This window comes from Marmota marmota, unplaced genomic scaffold (genome assembly GCF_001458135.2).
Source record: "Marmota marmota marmota unplaced genomic scaffold, marMar, whole genome shotgun sequence".
NCBI lineage: Eukaryota > Metazoa > Chordata > Mammalia > Rodentia > Sciuridae > Marmota > Marmota marmota.
In genome coordinates this window covers 48,687,366-48,706,751 of record NW_026000037.1, presented here as the reverse complement: position 1 = coordinate 48,706,751, position 19,386 = coordinate 48,687,366, and the positions used below count along the sequence as shown (strand labels likewise).

The window sequence follows — 19,386 nt, the reverse complement described above, 5'->3', positions numbered from 1 at the left end:
AGCATGCAGCAGCGCTCGCGCGCCCGGCTCCATTGTTTTAACACCTCCCCTCTCCTCCGCGCCAATCTGTCACCGTTCAGCAGGCGAACGCTGCTGCCTCAAATGCTGCTCTTCTCAAATGAGACGGATAATTAGTTGCCCCGCACGAATGCCGCACTCTTCTCACCCCTGATTGCTATCACCTTCTTGCTCCTGGCAGTTTTGACACCTCGTAATCAGCCTGCTGCTTTTCTCTTTTCTTCCCGACTTCTGCTTCCCTCCCCCCCTTTCCTTCGTAGTTGATTTATTTATTTATTACTATTATTTTAAATGCAATCCCGGTGCCTATTTGGACGAGTCCTCCACGGACTTAACCTTCCGCGTGTACGCGTGTGCCTATATATGTATATGTAAACTAGGGTGTATGTGCGTGAGTCGGACGCGGGCTGGCAGTTTTGCGGGAAATACTGCTTCCACGCGGAGGAGAATTTTGTCCTAAAGATATTTTTGGGAAGGGAGGAGCGGGGGAGAGGGACGGGAGGGAAGAGTTGGGGAGACCTCAATTAATGCTTTAAAGATCTCTTAGAAATTAACAAACTGGGGAGTCTCGGAATCTGCTGTCAGAAGCGTGTTTCCCCCTCTCTCCTCTAACAAGCACTGACAGTCTAATTACTGTAGCTACAAGCAGCTGTCGAGGCAGCAGCCCGGGAGAGAAGGCGCCACAGGCTGAGCGCACCCGGCCGGCCCCCGAACCCAGCCGAACCAGCCAAACCCGGCCCGACTCCGAGAGGGTGGAGAAAAGGGCAAGGCCTGGCACCCGACAGCCCCGGAGAGCCCAAGGCGGGCCTGAGAGCCAGCGGACTCGCTTATTGTTTCATATTTATGAAGTCTTTACCTTGAAGGTTAAAAGATGTGAAGAAGAAAGGAGGGGACTTGGGGGGAGTGGGAAGAAAATCTTCTAAGCTTCCAGCCACCCCTTTTCTACCTCCTTGAGTTCCCCCCACCTCCCGTGTTGGTAAAATAACCACGCAACCCGGGGCTGAGGGGGCGGGGTGAGCCAGGCTGGAGTGTAAGAAAGCAGATGTCCCCGCTGGCAGAAGCCTCAGCCTCCGGGGAAAGCTGCACCGGGGGGGCCCTCCCGAGGACATTCACCTCCCACTTATCAGGCATCCCGCTCACAACTGCCTCGCCTCGGCGGGGGTGTTTTTTTCAGACTCAGCGTTTTGCGTGTGCAGCTTTTTTACCTGGGAGCTGTTCTTACCCGGCCACGCTTAGCAGATGCCAAGAGGCAGCCCCTGCACGACTCAATAATAAGAGACAGAGGGAGAAACCTGGTCGGTACCCACTCCACCTCTTGAGCTGAGACCAGTGCCACCTCTGCAGAGCAGGACAGGAGACTCCTCTTCTTGGGCCCAAAAGGGCCTCTGCCTCATAAGTTGGAGCTTAGGGTACTGCTGGAACCCCAAAGAAAGCACAGTCCCTGGCTCTTACTAAAAGTAGTGGATGTGGGGGAAAGGATGGACAGGAGAAGAGGGGTTAGTGACTTTGAATCTCAGTTCTGGGCCAGTTTTTATTTTAATTTTTGGTTATCGGTAAGCTAGTAGATTTCAACTATGTGAGGGGGAGTCATCCTTTCTAGAAAGGAGGTAAAAAGGATCCCCTTTTCCTGAGATAGGTTCAGTGGTATATTCTGGCTGGTACACACTGGGAAGTTTTGAGTTTTAATTTTTTTTGTGTGTGTGGGAGGAGTGAGAGGGGAGGCTGGGTGGGCGGGAGGAAGGGGGAAGGGAAGAGGCTTGGATAATTGTCTAGGCATTTCCATTCAGTCCCAGTGGCAAGGAAAGAGATGTACATGCCTCAGAACCCTTCACAGTGAATACCTAATAATCGCCATGTCACCTTGGTGAGGAAGATGTCAATGTGATGTGCTTGACACCCCGAGAAGTCGAGGCACCACTCTCATTCTTCCACAAGTTAAGGCTCTTCACAGTAGCACAGGGGCCTGCTCAAATCCCCCCATTCCAACCCTCCAGTTTAAAACATTTGCTTCACGAAGGCTTAAATTTCTATTTGAGAGCTGCAAATCAATGTTTGCTTCATAAAATGGAAGCTATGCCTCATATATTTTTAAAAACCAGGGGAAAAGATAAATCCCCAATGCAAGAATCATAGGGAAGAAAAAGGAAAGGAAGCCTTATTTTAAACAATTTTGCAGAATTCTGAATTTGGTATCGCTCTTTCAAATGTCTTCCAGTGGCCATCAATCAGGCTGCTAACAATGAATAACAATTTTCTCAACAAGAATGTTAACGTTTCTAATCTAAATTAATCTAAGTTAATAAATATGGATAGTCCTCACAGGCTTTTATATTTGCTCCCATTAAAAGCAAATGTTTCTTTAGAAAGTTCAGTTTGAAAAATGATTTTAAAATTCAAAGTGATGTACCATTGTAATACATGCCATTGTATCCGGTCATCGCCCTTCTATCAGGCTAATAAAGAGAAAACAGGATTTTTATAAACTTCCCACAAATATGACTTATTTATTTACCTCAGGAACAAAGAACACTTTAATGATCATAACATAAGTAACTCTTTTAATATTTAATTCATTTCATCATATAGGTATACACAGAGCAAAAACTAAAAACCACGTTATTAGAAATAATCTAAAGTGTTTAAATAATTATCACTGGGCATCAAATTTCTTGGATTTAGTATTAGATTTTTATTTTGTCTGCTATCCTCTTACAGATTTACTTAAAAGAAATTACTTGTAGTATAAATAATGTAATATTTTAAATGAAAACAAAACAAAATCCCCTAAGATTTATAACATTTTCAAACTCAATAGCTCTCACTAGAAATCCAAGCAATAAGCTTAGATATTTGATACAACATAAATTATGATTTTACAACTCTGTTAGCCACATCACTTTGAATTGTGGTAATAATACTGTAAACATGAATACAATGAATTGGTTTTTTTACAAGATGATCTTTTAAAAGATAATAAAAGTTACAAAATAAATTTTGAAAAAAATTCAAATAGCTGTGATATTAGATATTTCTATAAATGATTATGAATTTAATTTACAATCAAGTATTTGTAGTATTAATAACCCCAAATCATCACACAACTTGACATATCTGTTTTTAAGTGTGCCTTAAGTCTCCCCATTAAAGTGTGAATTAAGATGCCGGAGGAAATCCCCCCTGGATGTAATGGATGGTGGGAAAACTGCTTGACAGAATTCACATACTCGGGGTATATGCAGTTCTGAGTCTGAGCCACTTAGTACCATTAAGTCAATGTCTTGATTAGGAAAGGGCTTCCAAAGGGGCTGCAGGAAACAAACAAAAACATCTTCTGTTACTTGTACTCAAAATCAACTTGCATTGAATTTCAAATTTAAGTATTTGAATGATTATGTATGAGATTATATACAAAATTCCCTAATATGAAAGCAAATTACCTTTCCATGGAGTTAGCACGAGGACATGACTCAATTCTTTTTCATAAAGGACATAACCAAACTCTGATTAAAAATCACTTGGGCTGGGGGTGTAGCTCTATGATAGAGTGGGCTCCATCCCCAGTACCACGAAAAACAAAACAAACAAACAAAAAAAACCAGAACTGGGAACACACTTCCAAATTTTATCTTTACTTATTTAAAAACACTGCAACTGTAGCACCAGCAATTTTTAATACTCAATTATGTCAACAGCAGTAGTTTAGGAATAAGTCAATATTTAATAGGACATTTTAATTAAATTCTATTGTATTTTATAACAGAAATCTTGAGTAATAGGGCTTTTATTAACACATGGCACACTGCACATGTGATTACATTGCTTAATCCAAAGCAATGTAAATTTCCCTACTTTGATAAGCAAATACTTAATACATACATACATATATGTACATACATATATATACATACATATATACATACATATATGAGAAACAGCATTTTGATTTTTAAAAAGAAAATTTTTCTTTTTAACTACTAAGCAGATTCTATGGGTTCAGTATTTTGGGAAAAACTTAAATATTTGAATTAATATTCAACAAAATCTACCATCAGATACACTCTTTCTTCTTATTTTGCTTCTGTTAGTTAATAGTTTGGTTTTATTCTTTCTGAATAAAGTGAAACTTGTCAACATTTGTCCAGTTAAAGAATTATGGAAAAAATATAATTTATAGAACAACCTCTATTACAACTACCAGCAAATAAATGCCTTTCAAAAACTGCATTTATCTTAAAAAAAAAAAAAAAAAAAAACTTCTAGAAAGAGGAGATATAGCATTTAGCTTAATAGTAGGTGCCTTCAGGTGTTGACGGAAAAATTTCTTACTATCTTTAACTGTAAAATTTCTTACTATCTTTAACTGTATAGATTATTTAAAAAAATCTTTCTTACCTTGACATACATAAATTACCTGGACATAGCTAAATTCTGGTATTTTGAGGAGAATCATCCCATGAAGCCAATTTAAAAAGAATCCTTTATGCTCCTATTACTAATATGTTTGTAAAGGAACACAGCATAGTCTAGCATCTGACAGTTTTCATTCCCTTAACTTCCTTCATTTCAGTTAAACAATCATTTACATAAATAGTATATTACTAATTGAAAAAAAGCATGGCCTGTTTTCTTATAAACATCTTACTGGACAGATATACACTCTGTGTAAATACATAAAATCTGTCTATGCAGCAAGATTCAGTATAAAGGGCTTATAATAACATGGACTCAATTCTTTTCATAAGAAATATAGTAATATTTAAAATAGAGATTATGTAAAATTTGGGGCAAAATAATTTTTTTTAGAAAAATATTTTCTATGAACAAAACTGTCATGAGTATATGAACAAAAATTTAGTTGAGCTAATTAAGAAACAAATTTTCCTATCTGCATTTTAAACAAAAAAGGTTTAATGAAAAATTGATATGGCTACAGACAGAAGATTAAAAAATTTAACCTAGAAGTAATTTAGTTTCCAAATTTGATAAGCCAATCTTCCACTGCCAATTTATCTTCAAAAATCCTTCTCCAGTAGGATCTATGGTAGGAACTATCTAATAGTTCAGATTTAGTCTCTTCATAGAGTTTAGTTAGGAGCCCAATCATTGACTCAACAAAAGTTAGAAATATCACATAGAACAAAAATAAGCTGATCCTTTTTAAATCTTTGCTATGATAACTGCATGTATAAAATAGGTGTTTAGTAGTACTGATTGATATAAAGTAAAAACTTGTAATATGTAACCAAAATCACTGCTATTACTATGAACTCAAGAATTTTTAAAAAATATTTTTATCAGTTATTGATGAAATTTTTTAATTATTTATTTGTATGTGGTGCTGAGAACTGAACCCAGTGCCTCACACATGCTAGGCAAGTGCTCTACCACTGAGCCACAATTCCAGCCCCACAACTCAAGAATTTTGTATTCATCATATGAACTTTATTTTTAAAAAAATTTTGATGGACCTTTATTTTTATTTATTTATATGCGGTGCTGAGAATCAAACCTAGTGACACACACACACACACACACACACACACGAGGCAAGTGCTCTACTACTGAGCTACAACCCCAGCCCTGAACTTCATTAATACTAATAAAATACTAAAATGTTTTTAAAACCCATTTTAAGAAATATTCTTTCAATCCGAAACTGTAACATGGCCTTCAAATCATACTAATTTTTTTGCTTTTTCTGCTAAAATATCAATTGTCTAACCTTATGCCCCATGTCTTGTGATAGCTCAACACCAATTCTCCTGCATTTTTTAAGTTGAATACTTTTCCATCAAGTTGTAATCACATACCAGCTGTTTCCCTTGCTGCAGTATAGAAAGTAAATGTACAATACAGGGTGCCATCTACTGAAACATGCATGCACAGACTAACTAGTCAAAGAACAGGCAAGAGAGATAAAGGAGAAAAAAGTAACAAGCATTAGAACTGATATAGTTCACAGCTCTGCAGGAATTCTACTTGCAATAAATGAAATTGTTTAACTTGTTTCATTTAGTAACAACTATAACTGAGACTGATGTGAAATAAGGTACAATGTAGAACATAAGTGAGTTTAAAATTAAGGCTTGTCAGCAATGCCTAGTTTTTCCGTTACTAAAATACACTACTGCTTGACTACTGCCTTCTTTGCATGTTGATGAAAAAGTCTATAACCTATAGGAGTACTTAAAGCCAAAGGATATTTAATCAAGTGTTTAAAAAAATTAAATATCTCAAAGCAGAGACCATCAAACAAATGTTTGCAAGTTATATAGATATTTATGTCAATCTGTATTTTTATAAGCTTCTGTTTACTTTAACAATTATGTATTTTTAATTTGCCCTCAGGCATTATAACTTTTTTTTTAAAACAAATAGAATCATTCTGTGGTAGAATCTGAACTTACAAGGGAAGAGTAAAAGTGGACTGGTAGGCTATAAGTAGTCTTCAAGCTTGTTGGAAACATTAAATATTTGACTAAAACCATACATATGCAGACACTATTTAAAAAATGTATTAGGTGGCGATATTAGTGCCAGATTAGCAACCAAAACAAACATTAAACCTTACAGATCTATGTACTGTAAAACTGAGAATATAATAGAAGTATTAAATGACAATTTATTTTGATAAATAGGAATATATTATGCAATAATTTACGTATAGATAACTGTGTTCCTATGAAGATTCAGTATGATATATACAAACTTTTTAATAGATAAACACCATTTATTTCACATTATGAAATTTAATGATTAATTCTGTAAGTACAAGTACACAAGCTTTGAATAAGAGACTAAGAAACTGGTACCATGCTAGATATGGATAAGGCTTACATGCATTTTAAAATCTGTCATAAATTTTATGATAGAGCTTTAGCATATTCATCTTTTAAAATTTCGTGTCCTTTATCACAGGACTTGCATGTTTTACTAAAAGCTTTTTAACTTTGGCTAATTATTAATTTCAAAAGGATGTCCGATAATCTAAAAGAGAAGCATATCTGTGCACGTGTGGCAAAATGTGTGTTCACACATAATAAAATATGTTAATGCAAAACAGTTACCTGCTGTGGTCCTCGGATAGCTTTTCCTGGGGAATCCAGTGAGGAAAAAGGTGCATCTGTTGGGTCCTGAAGTGGGAATGTTTTTACATATAACGCATTTTGGTCTCCAGGAGGAAAGCATGGAGCTCTATCCAGAGTTCTCCTGATACAAGTGTTCACAAGATTTGAGGGTTTTGTTATGTCAGTTGTTTTAAGGTTTTGTATAGCTGAAGCTATGGGGTCAATTCCCTGAATTTCAAACAGAGTTTCTTCTGTCTTAAGAAAGTTTCCTGTGTTGTCTCTGAGCTCCATATTAAATTTGTCCTGGCACATTGCCTCGGATGTGCTAGGACCAAAGATGTTGGGTCTCTCTGGAGTGCTATGCAAAAAAGTAGAGTCACTGTCCGTAGGTGGAAACTTGACATTGAATTTAGAAAGTGATTCAAAAGAGGTGTCTTCCTCATCCTGGCCCAGTCCTCTTGGTGTGACAGATGTGATGCATGGTGCACCTCTATTTATATCATCTTTAGCCTGAGGCTTAAACAGCGCTTCTTGTTTATCTGTTTTATCCGTACACTGTATAGGCACAGAGCACTGTGTTTCTGGGGGGAAAAAAAGAACATAAAAAGGAAACATTTACATTCAAATCATTCTTAAAAATTTGTTCAATCAGCTTTGAACTTATAAGTATTATTTTTTCTTTTGGTTATTATGGCAACTGAAAACAACTGGGGTTTTTACATTGCTACCATATTGCATAGGAATATTATCAGCCTGCAGCAGGTGAAGCAGAACAAGCTTATTAGTAACAGTTTAACTACTTTGTCTTTTCCTAGTTCTTGTGCTGTGAGCTTTGCATTTCTGTTCACAGTTACACTGCTCCACACTTAAAAAAAACATTTGCTTATAGCGCATACATTTAAACATTTTGTCAATATCGGAAACCGCAACTGTGAGCTTGCTTAGACAACTAAGTTGTTAAAAGGGAAAATCCTTACTAGGTATATATATGTAAATTAAGTCATTTATTATTTACTACATGAATTAGATGATTTATTCCCCCCAATATCACTGTGTAACTAAGTATCTCATTAATCAGTTTAGCCTTTGTCTACCCTGAATAATCCTGCTCTCAATAATATGAGGGAGCAGTGATGGAGGCTGGGAAGAAGGAAGAGGATGGAGGCAAAAGATGCAATTTGGGGATGCATGTAAAGAAAACCGCATGTCAATGTATGATTTTCTCATATAAAAAAGGGGAAAGGGGTTGTGGATATCACGTAGGTACCAGGGCTGACGTAGTTCTAAATAAAACCCTAGTTATTCAACAAATTCAGCTATATAGGACATAGTCAAAAGCTAGAAAGAAAGAACTTATGAGGAGTCCGAGCTTCAAGTCCATAGATAAATAAAGTTCCATTCTCACTTTAGATTTATTCAAATGAGCTTGATGTTTCTTTAGCTCATAGCTGGTTTGAAACAGCAAATTAAAAGGGGGTATGAGCTGTTAAAGCAGAAAAGAAATCAATAAGAGCTGGAAGCATGGGAGGCAAGAAAAACAAAAATGCAGATGTAAGATCTCAGAAACCACTACTAATAACATAAGATCAAAAAGAGTTATATTTTGCAATACAAAAAGAAAAAAAAAGATCAAAGAATTTCCCATGTTAATGAAACTCAGATACTAGAAAAAGTTAACATATGCTCCACAATGTCATTTTAAGAGGGCAGTGAGTTTGGCATTGTAAGTATTCTTATTCAGTGGATAAATAGTAAAAGTTTAAAAAATTAGCATCATTAAAAGATTGTTACCAGTGAAGTTGTACATCACTGAGTACAGTCACAGTGATGTGGGTTTAAGTGAATAGGGTGCACTGAGCACCTTGCATGGTTTCTATCCATGTTTGTAGCCAGCTAACAAATGTCAGTTCCTTTGTATTCCTCTGACTTTTGTAGTTTCATGACACCTCTGTATCCTTTGCTAAAGCACATTCTGACACAGGATATCTTGTCTTTGGATATGATGTGCAACCAACTTCTTTAGTCATCCAGTCATATACCTACTACTTCTCTTTCGTCCACACCATCGCCTCTTACTAGATTATTACAACCTTTGAGATGCTTCCATGCTTCTAAAGTCGTCTCATATTCAATTTTTTCTCTATATTGCAACTTTCCCTTCTATCCTCTTTCTAAAAATAATTTTTCTAAAGTTCAAATCTGGTCATTTTATCTTCCTAATAAAACTCCCCAAACCCTTAGTCCTTAGAAAAGCATTTATAACTGTTCAAAACTGGCCCCTTGGTCACCTTTTCCATCCTTACCTTTCACCATACCCACTTTACTTCATACTCCACATGTAATGAACTTTGTGCAGTTTTCCAAAATAATCATACTCTTGTCTCTGGACGTCATATGCTGTGCAAATTGCCTGATTTGTCCTGTCTTTTCCCATTCTCTTTGCCCAACTCTTAATTTGCTCTTCATATCTTAGCCTAGACATTAGTTTCTCCGGATGGTTCTCCCATGACTCTGAGGTGCCCTGAGGACTGAACACTGTGTGTTATATTTCTATGAATGCCTCTCTTTCTCCCATTATAGTAGATTTTCTGAGGTCCTAAATTATGTTCTGTTTCTCACTTTCCTGTCCAATATCCTGCCCTGTGCCTGGCACACAGTATGCCCTCAATAAATGAATTCTGAATGAATCTGTATTCTTTTCTTCACAGAGTCTAGAATAATAACCTACTTTACTATATACTCTGTGACTAAGAGTACTATAATTGAAAACAAGCTCAATTGCTTAGTTGGATTTCTCTGACTCCAAGGTTCTTGAACAGTCCATTAACTCTCAAGTAGTCATTTTTCCTGTCAGTAGACTTGAGGGTGGCAAGAAATTCTAGGAAACAATAATCAAATTCTGTAATACCTGAGAAGGAGGAAAGACTTATTAAATGATCTTCACAAGATCAGGGTGAATGCTTTAGAATCTGCTGTTGCTGCTAATGGCAACAACTATTAACATTAATTGCCCTTTCATGTGCCATGCACTGTTATAATTGTTATATGTGTCTTAATTCATTTAGTACTCAGAATAATCTCAAGGTAGGCACTATTATTATCCCCAATTCATGTGTGAACAAACTGGGAGATGGAAAGGTTAATTCCAAGGCTACACAGGTAGTGAGTGGTATATCTGGCACTGGAACCCAAGCAGTCTTAAGTTGAGTCTGTACTCACTCAGAACCATTATGCTAAATTGAACATGTTGGTTTCTATATATAGAGAGGAGTCCTCAAATTGACAGAAATGTGCTTGGAATTACTTTCCTAGCAGTTGACCTATCCCCCTTGCAAAGAAAACATGGAGAAATCAAACAGCTGTAATAAAGCTGATATTTTCTTTTAGCACAGCTAGCTGGTACACAACTTCAGCCACATTAAAATAATTTGAGTTAATCTGCTCATGTGATGAGAGTAAATATCTATTGAAAGGAGATTTAAACCCAGGATTCCTAAGGCTACTAGAAATCTGAGCTTAGAAAACTTAAAAGTCAAATGAGCTGCATGAAAATACTTGTCATCCTGACACCATACAGAGAACCATGTTGAGGTGAGCAAATAGTTTTTCTATTTTGTTTGTTTCAGGGAAGGAAAAGCAAGTAAGATGCAAAAAATTTCCAAATTCTGAGTACAGCTACTCATTAGATTACTTCTTAGTCTAATTACCATTAATACTGACAAAAAAATTTACCTGATTGTAATCCCTAATCCTATATATTCTTCTTTCCTAATTGCCAATGAAATAGGATCCTCCCTTTGGATCAAACAGCAATTTTTCTTAAGACATATTTGCTAAACATACATTTCTATCTTTATCTTTTCTCAAGACTATTGCCATATGTGGGTGAATAGATAAAATAAAGTAATAAACAGGAAATGTACAATTCTATTAACTCATTTTAAAACAAATAAATATTCAGTTCTTTTAAAGTAAAAATCAAATTTTAACAAAAAATATCATAGGGACAATATTGTTAAATATACTGTTTTCCAGATTTATTATACAAATCATTTTTGAGATACTTCCTCTATATTTTCATTCAAAGTAGAATACATATTTGAAAACTCTAAATAGGTATCTTTAATTCCTATTTCTTTCTTCCCATTTGATCTACTACTGTTAGGGCAAAATATTTGATGTTTTGGTTTCTATTTGGACCAAACAAAATGTCAGTGAATTTTCTAGCATAAAATATCTAAAATATTTCAAGAATAATGTTGTATTTATTATTTGTGACATAGTTATATAAAGCATAAGAATAATGCGAGGAAGCAGTTTTAGTAGGAAAGAAATTGAAGTTAAACACCCAGTGCTCTAGTTGACAGATACATACTCAGATTTAGACCTGTGCAATTTAAAAATGGTCAAAGTATTAAGCCATTGATAATGGGGTATGTTCTCTGTGTAGCAAAGAATATATCACCATTGCAATGTTTTGATAAGATGTTGATGTTTACAAAGCATATTTATGAATTCTAGGTACTACATCTCCATGTAGCTAGCATATTTTAAATAAAAATATTTACTTCAAACACAATATCTTTAGTCTGTCCAAAGATCAATTTCTCATGAAAATGTCAAAAATTAAGATGAAGAAATTGAGTTCTTTTGGGGGATGTTAGGGGTAAGGAAGGGGAAGAAACAAATTATGCCTATTTATAGAGATTGTTTTGTTTCTTCCTCACTACACTGTATAGTTTTTCTGAAAACAAAATGTAGTAGTTGCAGAAAGCAAAATTTGACTGTAATATGATTTTTAAACAGCTTAGATGTTAGAGCTATAAGAAATGAAATGTGATCTTTAATTAAAGGGGTGCTAGTCAGTATTGCTGCAGTATCGTTCAGAGTGAAAACTGTAAATCACATCACTTGGGAATTATCTGCAGAATAACTCACAAGGATAAAAGAGAATTTATCATTACAAATGATCAGTTTACTTTCCTTTTGTTTACAGAAGTGCTTGTTAGCTCAATCTCTGGTATTTTGCTATTAATACTTAACTAAACCGGTCTAGGACTTTAGGGAATGGCAGAACTTTTAAATAACACACAGCAACACATATGTAAAATAGATATTCCTCTTAAGTTGTATTTAATACTAAGTTTATTTTTTGTGCCTCCAATAGAAATGGCTTTTAGGAAATGTGCATACTACATTTTCATTCTTGAACCAAATTATCAGAAACTATCCATAGAGTTCAATGTAATTTTAGGTAGAAGTTAAAAACAAACCTGATGCTATCATTTTACTTAGCTCATATGTGGAAGTGTTTCTTCAAGGCTGCTTACTAACATATGAGTTAAAGTGCAATATGACCTCTAAACAGCAACCAAAAACTTTGAGAGGCATATTTTATACTTATTTTGTATTTTTTTAAGATGGGATTTCTAATCAAGCTGACTAGTAATTGGGTCATTCAATTCAGTCTCTATATATCATGTATAATGAAGATAGAGAGGAAAAAAGCCAATAATTACAGCAAAATAATACATTACAGAACTTAATACAGCACAAAATTCAAGTATAAGTGGGTGTGGGGTAAGATGGAGATCCTTAGCACTTAAGAAGCCATTCACAAATATTTCACATTCAAAACGAATTCAACCAACATAATCAAAATGACTGAAAGTTAAATCAAACCTTACCAGTTGCAATGTCTGGTATGTTAAGTTTGCTTAAGTGGTCTTTTTGTGCTTTTGCTAGAATGCATATTCTATGGAATTCTTCTTTGAGATCCCAGAAAGTCTTCTCTATACTACCCCTAAAAACAAATCAATATTTTAAAATGTAAACTAACTCCAAATATTTTTTATCATAATAAAATTTACATACCACTATTTTATGTACCACTAAATTAAAGAAATGTTAAAAGTTATTTTAAATTTGTAGAAAATGTCCCCAAAAGCAACTCTAATGTTTGGAGAACCAGGCATAAAATAAGTGCTAAATTAAAAGTTCTAATTCATAAATGTAGTGTGGAACAGAATATCTACTTATTCACACATCACATTAATGCTGGCTTATTCACTCATTAACTTCAATGTACAGACTTTTTTTCTATGTAAACATTCATAAATAGAATTATGAAATAGTCCTCACTTTGATAAGGTTCACAATAGGATTCATCCATATAAAATAATGTGACCACAATACACGGTCTATTGAAATAGTAGAACTTCAGAAAATTCAACTTTTACTTCTAGCTCTGCTATTAACTGTATGACTTATTTAGGTCATTTTAACATGTAGGAGCCTTGGTTGGTTTCTTCCAGTTCTAAAAGAGAGTTGTTTTCTTACAACTGCTAAAATTAAAAAAAAAAAAAAAAAAAAAAAAAAAAAATATATATATATATATATATATATATATAAAAAATATAAAGTACTGCATATTTCAAAATTTGTAATTTTTAAGAGCTGGCAAAAAAGGATGCAGAACTACCTTTCATGGAATGAAGGAATGCCAAGACTCCTTGGTGAAGTTTCTTTTCTAGGAGAAGAAACCTCTTGTCTTCTCACCTTAAAGATACAAAAAAACGATCATACTTTAAATTGCTTCCAAACTCAAACGAGATTTGGTTAACAGAAAACACAAAGGAACATTTATTTATCTTCTCCATTGAAAAACAAATTGAGGGAGTGTACATATATACACAAAATATATAATAGCTTATGATGTCCAATAGAATTTTTTCTTTAAATGAGATAAAGGAGAAAGGAAAATAAAAATAAAAAGTTTAAAGCATGAAGCATTTTGGTAATTTGATAGTAATTCTTCAATTATTATCTTCAGTACTGGCAATTCAAGGAATTTCACAAATTCAATTATTGATAAAAATTGCTACTGTGATACCAAGCACCTCATATGACTAGAAATTGAGTGAAACCTTTGTGTTAACTCCTTTTGATAATACTAATAATGGCCTATATGTATGTATTAATGTCTTTGTTTTTGTAGGTTCTTTGCTAAGGAATGCAGCTGTAATAAGAGGAAGAAAAAATAAAACCAAGCTACAGCTACTTATTATTTAACAAGCATTTTTAAGGTTTATAAAGATCATGTAATTATATATTTAAGCTGCTTCAATACAAGTTCTTGCCTTTCACTCCCACCCTGTGGCTTACACTGGTATTACAATTGTTTTGATCTTGGAAAAAGTCAACACTAAAGAACATGTTGTAATACTTTATATTCTATGGTTCAGATTTTTAAAAAGTCTTTAAATATATGTAGAAATCTTTGTGTACTTTCTGAAGCTACAAACTAACAAATTCTGATATTTGAAGATGGCTATTATATAATCATAATTCAGCCCAAACTATATAATTCAAATTCAAATCCAAACCAGAGGACATATCTTTGGTGACTTTTGATCTTCTTCAATTAAGGTCACTGTCACTATTAGTAAAATGACAATTTTTACTTAATTGTTTTATCACCTGAGTATCTCCCCTTTTAATTTTGCTTTTCAAAAGATTGCTTTGAATATCTTAGGAGTCTTGTCCTCTAAGATGACAAAGACTTGATTTCAGTTTGTTTTTCTTAAAATTAACATGTTCTCCAGTATATACTGCTCTCATTTCCTAGCTTTTTCCTAAATGAATACCCTACACCATATGTAAAGTATTATTTTGCAGTAGCGTAGAATTAGTAAAATAAAATGTTGGCAATTTAAACAATTTGATTTTATATATTATAACATGGTATTGAGGTAAAAAAAAAAAAGATCATTTTCTTGCTGCATACTCTGTCTAGCAAACATTTAGGCCACGCCTTCTGAACTAAAACTGTTTTACTGAGCTTTTTAAAAAGTAGTCAGAAGACATTTTCACAATCACAGTTTGTTTTTAAAAGTGGCAGACAAGGTTATTCTTTGGCATTAAGTACAATTACAACACTTAACAGACTTTAGTATGGACAGGAAGAGAGGTAACATTTTAAAGCTAGCCAATCACTTAGGACACTACGAAAAAACAACTGTTAAATAGATTATATTATTAAAACCACATCAAAAAGAGCAGATATAAAGAGAATAAAATTATTTGGCAATTAATATGTTAAATAATAATGAAGTGTTTATATTAAATGAAATGGCTTCCTTTGAAAAATTACTATTAAAATTTCTTAATATGTTATTTTATTAGGACCTAGAAAGAACCAAAAAGAATTACTTTGTAATTTTAGCCTAAAACTGAAGATGTATTACAGAAAGTGGTAAAGATGATATCCTAGTTTCCACTTCTGATTTTGACAGAAACTAGGAATGACTGCTTCTGAAAGGTTAAAGAATCATTAAAATCTAGTGGAGATGAAGATAGGTGAAAGAAAAGGCTGGAAAAGAATAATAAACTTTTGTTTGGCTTAGTAAATTAACTGGTGCCAATTTACTTCTGTGATGTTTGGATTTGATAACTAGTGTGTGTGAATTTGTTGTAAAAAGATGCCCTGGGTGTTCAGGCAGTTGGTAAAGGGAAGACTCACTTAGGGATTTCTATGAAGTATCTAAATTTAGTTTTTTTCTTTCTTTTTTTTTTCCTTTTTGGTACTGAGGAGTGAATCCTGGGGCACTTAACCACTGAGTTACATCTCCAATCTGTTTTTGTATTTTATTTAGAGACAGGGTCTCACTGAGTTACTTAAGGCAAGGCTCTGAGTCTGGCTTTGACCTTTCAATCCTCCTGCCTTGGCCTCCTGAGCCACGAAGGTAAAGAACATAGCTCTATTTACTATTATTTTTGTTCTGTTACTTAAGAAAAGCATTACTGGTCATACTAAGCAATATCTACACCTTCTATCATTCATATTAAATTAATCTGCTCATGTATGTCAAATGAAAAATCAGAGTGGCATCCAATAAAAAAATTTCAAAAAGGGACTCCTTAACATGCTAATTGGGAAAAAAACAAAACCAAAACCAACCCCCCAAAAAAGGCGAGCAGTTTCCTGACAGATGTTTTGAAGTAGGGTTTATTTAGCATGGGTATAGCATATTGATGTTATTTTCCACTGTAGCAGTCTTACACAACTTTCTGAAGACAATATTTTTCAGGGCTGGGGCTGTAGCTCAGTGGCAGAGTTCTTGTCTTACACATGTGAGGCACTGAGTTCAATCCTTAGCACCACATAAAAATAAACAAATAAAATAAAGGCATGCTGTCCATCTATCACTACAAAAAATTATTTTTCAAAGGATTTAGGACTCATAAAAGTCAATGGCGACTTGAATACTTTTCTTAGAAATTCAGACTTTCTTTTTGATGCTATTACCTTACTTAATGAAGATTCCTCTGTTTGGTGAGCATCTCAGTGTAAGTAATCAATAGAAAAAGATATTTAAATTTTTTTTCTATTCTCAAATATTATCTGAGTGGATCCTGTACTTCAGGAAGATGAGGTTATTTTAACTTCAAATAAGAATGCAAGAGAATTTTTGAGTATTATTTTAGATTTTAAGCACTACATCATTCAACAAATGAATTTATTTTAAGATACTAAAACTTAAAAAACTTAACATCATAAGCTGTTCCAACTACCAGTTTGGAAATGTGAAACTTGTAGAATGAATGCTGAAATGAGTTTTACATGTCAAATACACTTCCAGTATGGCACTGGAAAAGTCATTCAACTAAATCCATTAAGATAAACCCATCTGAAACAGTTGGAGGATGTTGTGAAATGTTTCCTTAAATTTCCTCTTATGTGAATTGAGAAAATTTTGACTTAGTGTAAATCAATTTAAACTTCAACTTTAGGTATTATAAAAATATATGTTGTTTAACATGAAATAATATTTAAAAAGGAGAACAATGAGTAGCTAATATTTTGCTAGTCTAAAACCAGATTTACCTACTTATTATTTTGCTGTGCTGGGCATCAAATCCAAGGCCTCATGCATACTACACAAGCTCTCTACTACTGAGTTATGTTTTTTAAAAATATCCTTATTTATTTATTTATTTATTTACTTTTAGTGGTACTGAGGATTGAATCTAGGACCTTGTACATGCTAGGCAAGTGTTCTACTGCTGAACCACAACTCCAGGCCCTGAGTTATTGTTTTTATTTTGAGACAGGATCTCACTAAGTTGCCCAGGCTGGCCTTAAACTTTTGATCCTGTTGCCTCAGCCTTCTGAGTATCTGTGATTATAGTTGTGTGTAACCATACAGGCTCAAGTTTGTTTATTTATTTACTTGGTACTGGGGATTGAATCCAGAGGTGCTTTACCACTAAGCTATATCCTCAGTTCCCCTGCCCTCCCCCTTTTTAAAATTTTATTTTGAGACAGGATCTCACTAAGTTGCCCAGCCTTGCCTCAAAAACTTGCAATCTCCCTGCATCAGCCTTCCAAGTTGTTAGGATTATAGGTGTGTGCCACTGCATACAACTACAGGTTTATTCTTAATGAAAAGACAATGGAAAATGAGCTAGGGATGTGGCTCAGAGGAAGACCACTTGCCTAGCAATGTGCAAAGCCCTGGATTTGATCCCTGACACTAGAAGGAAAAAAGTGTTTTGGGTTACCTTCCAGGATTTGGTATATATCAACTTCTCAAAAAAGGAATTTATATTTTCCCTTACAGTTATCTTTGTTATAGCTGCTACTAAAAATGAAAGTAAAATTATACAGACTTATGGAACTTTTAAAAAACGATTTGACTAAACTCTTTAACATAATGCACATTTTCTCATATATAAAGAACTTTACCTTGAAAAGACTACAGTTATTTATTTTTACATTGCTGGGGACTGAACCCAAGGCTTTGTGCCTGGTAGGCAAGCACTGTGTCACTGAGCTACTTTCCCTTCCCTAAAAGGCTAATTTTAAATAAAGAAGTGAAGTTCTTGATGGCACGTATTTGATCTATAGCAATGCCTATCACTTTATTCCAGAGCTCATATCAAAGACTCCCTCTTAACTTTAGTTGGGAGCCTTAAATGCAAAGAAATATTTACCTTTTGGTGGTCCAGGCAACTAAGCATAGTCAATTTTTGTTTAGTTTCTGAATGATGCTCAACAGAATTATGCTCTTAAAACAGAAAAGTGAATTATGCTCTTACTTTGAATAATGTAAACCAAGAAATACACCAAGGTAATAAAGGATGGATTGGTAAAGGAAATATAAACTGTGAACACCTATGATATAAATAACTAGTTTGATATAATTTACTACAGAAAAGTTAAAATAAATAGTGAAAAAATACACTGGAAGTAAGGACTCACTTATCATCTAGATTTTTGAAACTTAAGAATGAAATGTTAAAGGACAGACTGAGGTTGAAAATTTCCTTACCAGTTATACATACATATACACTGAGGTAAAAATGGATGATGAAGTCAAACATTGGATTTGGCTAAATTAAGGAGAACGAGAAAAGGAAAAGATTCAGGTGTAAAACAACTAGAAAAACATCATGAAAGGAAATTTAATAAGAATAAGTATAAAAGCATAGTAAAATAAGTTTGAAGACAAAAGATTAAAAATACAAAGAAACTGTATTTAATCTATAGGAATTCATGGACATACAAAATCTTTGGTTCTCACACCCTCCTTAACATTCCTGAAAACCTAGCAAAGCAAGAGGAACAAAATCCTCTTCTGCATGGAACAAAATCTGTTCTGCATGACACAGTGTGCTAGGCAAACCCACTGCCAGTGTGGGAACAACTCCAGGGCAAAATGGGATTCATCCCAGAGTTCTGAAGGAAGTGGCAAAAAAATAAACAATATAAAAATAAAATTAAACACCCTAATTACTTCCAAGTTTTTTTTTTTTTTTTTACAGAGTTCTGATTTAATGTATCGCCCCCCATCTCTACCAATTTTATGATACAACATGCTTTTTAAGAAAGGTAAAATCTTTTACCAGTACTATCTCAATTATTATAATTTCAATTCTGACATTAATTTGAAATAAGATTATTACTCTTGAAATTATGTTTTTTAAGTCTTTTACTTTATATTAAGTACCGTCTACATATTTCTTTTTGAATTTATTTTCATAAGAGGTAGATATTAATTGTGGGGATACCTTTCAGTAGAAATTGCATAAGTCAAGACCAACTTAAGCAAGGCTTCTCATACTCCTTTGTTTCCCTAAACACTATGCTTAAACAGAACTGATTTGGGAAAATCTTTTTCTTTAACCAAAAAGATTTTTTTTTAAAAAATTAGAGCATTACAGTTATGCATAATATTTGGGTTTGTTCTGACAAAATCATACACTCAAGGAATTTAATTTCAACCTCCATTACCCCTAA

At 34.0% G+C, this 19,386-nt stretch overlaps 1 protein-coding gene across 11 annotated transcripts in view; it reads right to left on the bottom strand.

Annotated features, from left to right (window-relative positions):
* Positions 1-2,553: 2,553 nt before the first annotated feature.
* Positions 2,554-19,386, bottom strand: part of Tank (TRAF family member associated NFKB activator) — a 78,673-nt gene continuing 61,840 nt past the window's right edge. For all 11 annotated transcript variants that reach the window (XM_048812369.1, XM_015479231.2, XM_048812368.1 and 8 more), the window contains exons 5-8: positions 13,567-13,643; positions 12,773-12,888; positions 7,086-7,666; positions 2,554-3,323 (exon numbers count right to left, since the gene is read on the bottom strand). In XM_048812369.1, coding sequence (XP_048668326.1) covers positions 3,147-3,323; positions 7,086-7,666; positions 12,773-12,888; positions 13,567-13,643 — 951 coding nt within the window. In that variant the 3' untranslated portion in view covers positions 2,554-3,146. The remainder of the gene's footprint in view (positions 3,324-7,085; positions 7,667-12,772; positions 12,889-13,566; positions 13,644-19,386) is intronic.